Source organism: Elephas maximus, chromosome 3 (assembly GCF_024166365.1).
Source record: "Elephas maximus indicus isolate mEleMax1 chromosome 3, mEleMax1 primary haplotype, whole genome shotgun sequence".
Classification (NCBI taxonomy): domain Eukaryota; kingdom Metazoa; phylum Chordata; class Mammalia; order Proboscidea; family Elephantidae; genus Elephas; species Elephas maximus.
Window position 1 is genome coordinate 191,947,447 of NC_064821.1, and position 2,153 is coordinate 191,949,599.

A 2,153-nucleotide genomic window follows, 5' to 3' on the forward strand; every position below is an offset into this window, starting at 1 on the left:
TTTACAATCTCTGTGGCTCAGTCCCTCATCCGTAAAATGTGAATAACAGTACTTACTCTGTAAACCTGTAATTAAATGAGTTAATACATGCAAAGTGCTCAATAATTAGCTATTATATTTTCGGACTGCCCTCACATGGAACATCTCACCTTATTTAGTCAAGATCTCATACCCCAAGCCTCTCTCTACTCCTAAAAAAAATTTCCTCATACCTTGGAATTCCCTCACCCTAAATTTACATTGAAAACCCCTCACATTCGGTAGCCATCCATACCTGCTGCCTCCAACTAAAAGGCTTCCCTGCGCCCTGATCACCACTCCTACAGCGACTACCCCTCCCAACACATGCACAAAGAAAAGGCTAATTTCAAGTCCAGAGAATTTCTCATATGGACACACACACATACACAACCTGAGGATATCCCACACAATGAAAAGAACAGGCCAGACAGGAGAGTCTGACCACTACCTCCCTACAGGATAGGCCCCTTCACGCCAAGTGACCACACAGCATCCCTTGTGGGGCTTACAGAGTAAACCCTCAACTTGTTGGATGTTGTAGGGGTGCATATCCTCATGACTCCTCCATCCCTCACCAAGTATAGCAGCCCCGCTGTGCTTCCAGCAGGAAGGGTACCCGGCCCGGCTCCCGGCCGAAGGGTAGCAACACCTGTGGAACGTTAAGTTTGTTGGCCAGGTTCCCAAGCAAAAGCAGAAGCAACAGATAATGTTGAGGTAAGCAAAAAAACGGCCCTAAGCCTCGGGGCCTGGGCATTCCTGAGCCAGTCATGGCGACCGCTGGCTCTCAGGTTCCCGCCCAACCACTGGCCACGCCCTTAGCCCGCTTTCAGCCAACCCTTCAGGCCTAACGTCAGCAGGGTCCCGGACCGCCCACAGGCTCGGAATTGTGGGAAGTTTTTATTAATTAAGCACTTTAGCGAATGAACGTCATGGGAATTTGGAGAATAAATTAAGAACTTAGTTTTCAAAGAAACACGAAGGCATGGCTAGACCGGAAGCCGTGGATGCCATTTTTTATCTACGGAGCTCAAAATATTTTGCTTTTGGATGTTCTCAAAACCCTTTTGACGCTTTCATCTTTTCCAGCTCTAAAGCATCAACCCTCTTCCTTCCCAAGGAGGGGCAGCCACTGAAACCACAGATGTGACGTGTATAAGCAACAAGAAATAGGAAGGGACACACCCAGCTACCTGTTCAACGGTTTACTTTCCTAAATATTGGATGGCAGATCTTTTAAAGGAACAAGCAGAAAAGTATAAAAATTACATTTTTTTCCCAGTTTAATTTTGCTTACTTTGTTTGGCTCCTAGCCAAAAAAAATCTTTTTTTCTTTTTCTCAGCAATAATTTCCAGTCAGCATTGGTCTATACTTACAAAGGGAAAAATTTCCACTCTAGTTTAAACAGCTGCACTTTGTCAAGGAACCTGTACAAAAACTAACTTTATAGGAAGTCAGATTCATGTCCGGCCTCAAGGCCAGGGAACAGGAAATGCCAGGCCCTGGCATCTCAAAGGAAGCTTTTAAAGCTATCCACTCACACACAGCCAGTCTCTAGGCAAATACCGTGAGAGCTCGTCTTGTTAGTCTTCTCCAAATATCCAACAGAATATTAACTCAATGACTACCAAGGAAGTTCATTAAAACCACACACAATGTGCTCACCATCATATATTAAGTTGTTCAAGGAGTATATTGTTGTTAGGTGCCATTGAATTGGTGCCACCCTGTGTACGACAGAACAAAACACTGCTCGGTCCTGCACCATCCTCACAGTCGTCGTTTGCTTGAACCTAAATCCATAGTTTAGAAGAATATAGTTCTAAAAGCATAGTTCAACCCAAAGCTGTAAAGTGACCTGGCACACAAATATTATTTCTAATCTTCACAGTTACCCTGATGATACATATTATCTCTATGTCACAGGTGATAAAACTAAATTGTTTATATTAGGATGTACAACTAGGAATTTCAGAGCCTAACTATGAACCCAGTTTTGGTCTGCTTTGAAAATGTGTGCACTCCACTAAACAGTGTTGTTACCACCCAAAAAAATCGAGTTAATCCAAACCTCATAGCTCCTGTGGAATAAGCACATTTGGTTTAGTAAATAAAAGTCAAGCAGGTCAGAGGG

General features: G+C 43.6%; 1 protein-coding gene across 1 annotated transcript in view; it reads right to left on the bottom strand.

Moving 5' to 3' along the window:
• Positions 1–2,069, bottom strand: part of NUP210L (nucleoporin 210 like) — a 145,105-nt gene extending 143,036 nt beyond the window's left edge. The window contains exon 1 of the mRNA XM_049880588.1: positions 597–2,069. Within this exon, the coding sequence (XP_049736545.1) occupies positions 597–790 (194 nt within the window). The 5' untranslated portion in view covers positions 791–2,069. The remainder of the gene's footprint in view (positions 1–596) is intronic.
• Positions 2,070–2,153: the final 84 nt, after the last annotated feature.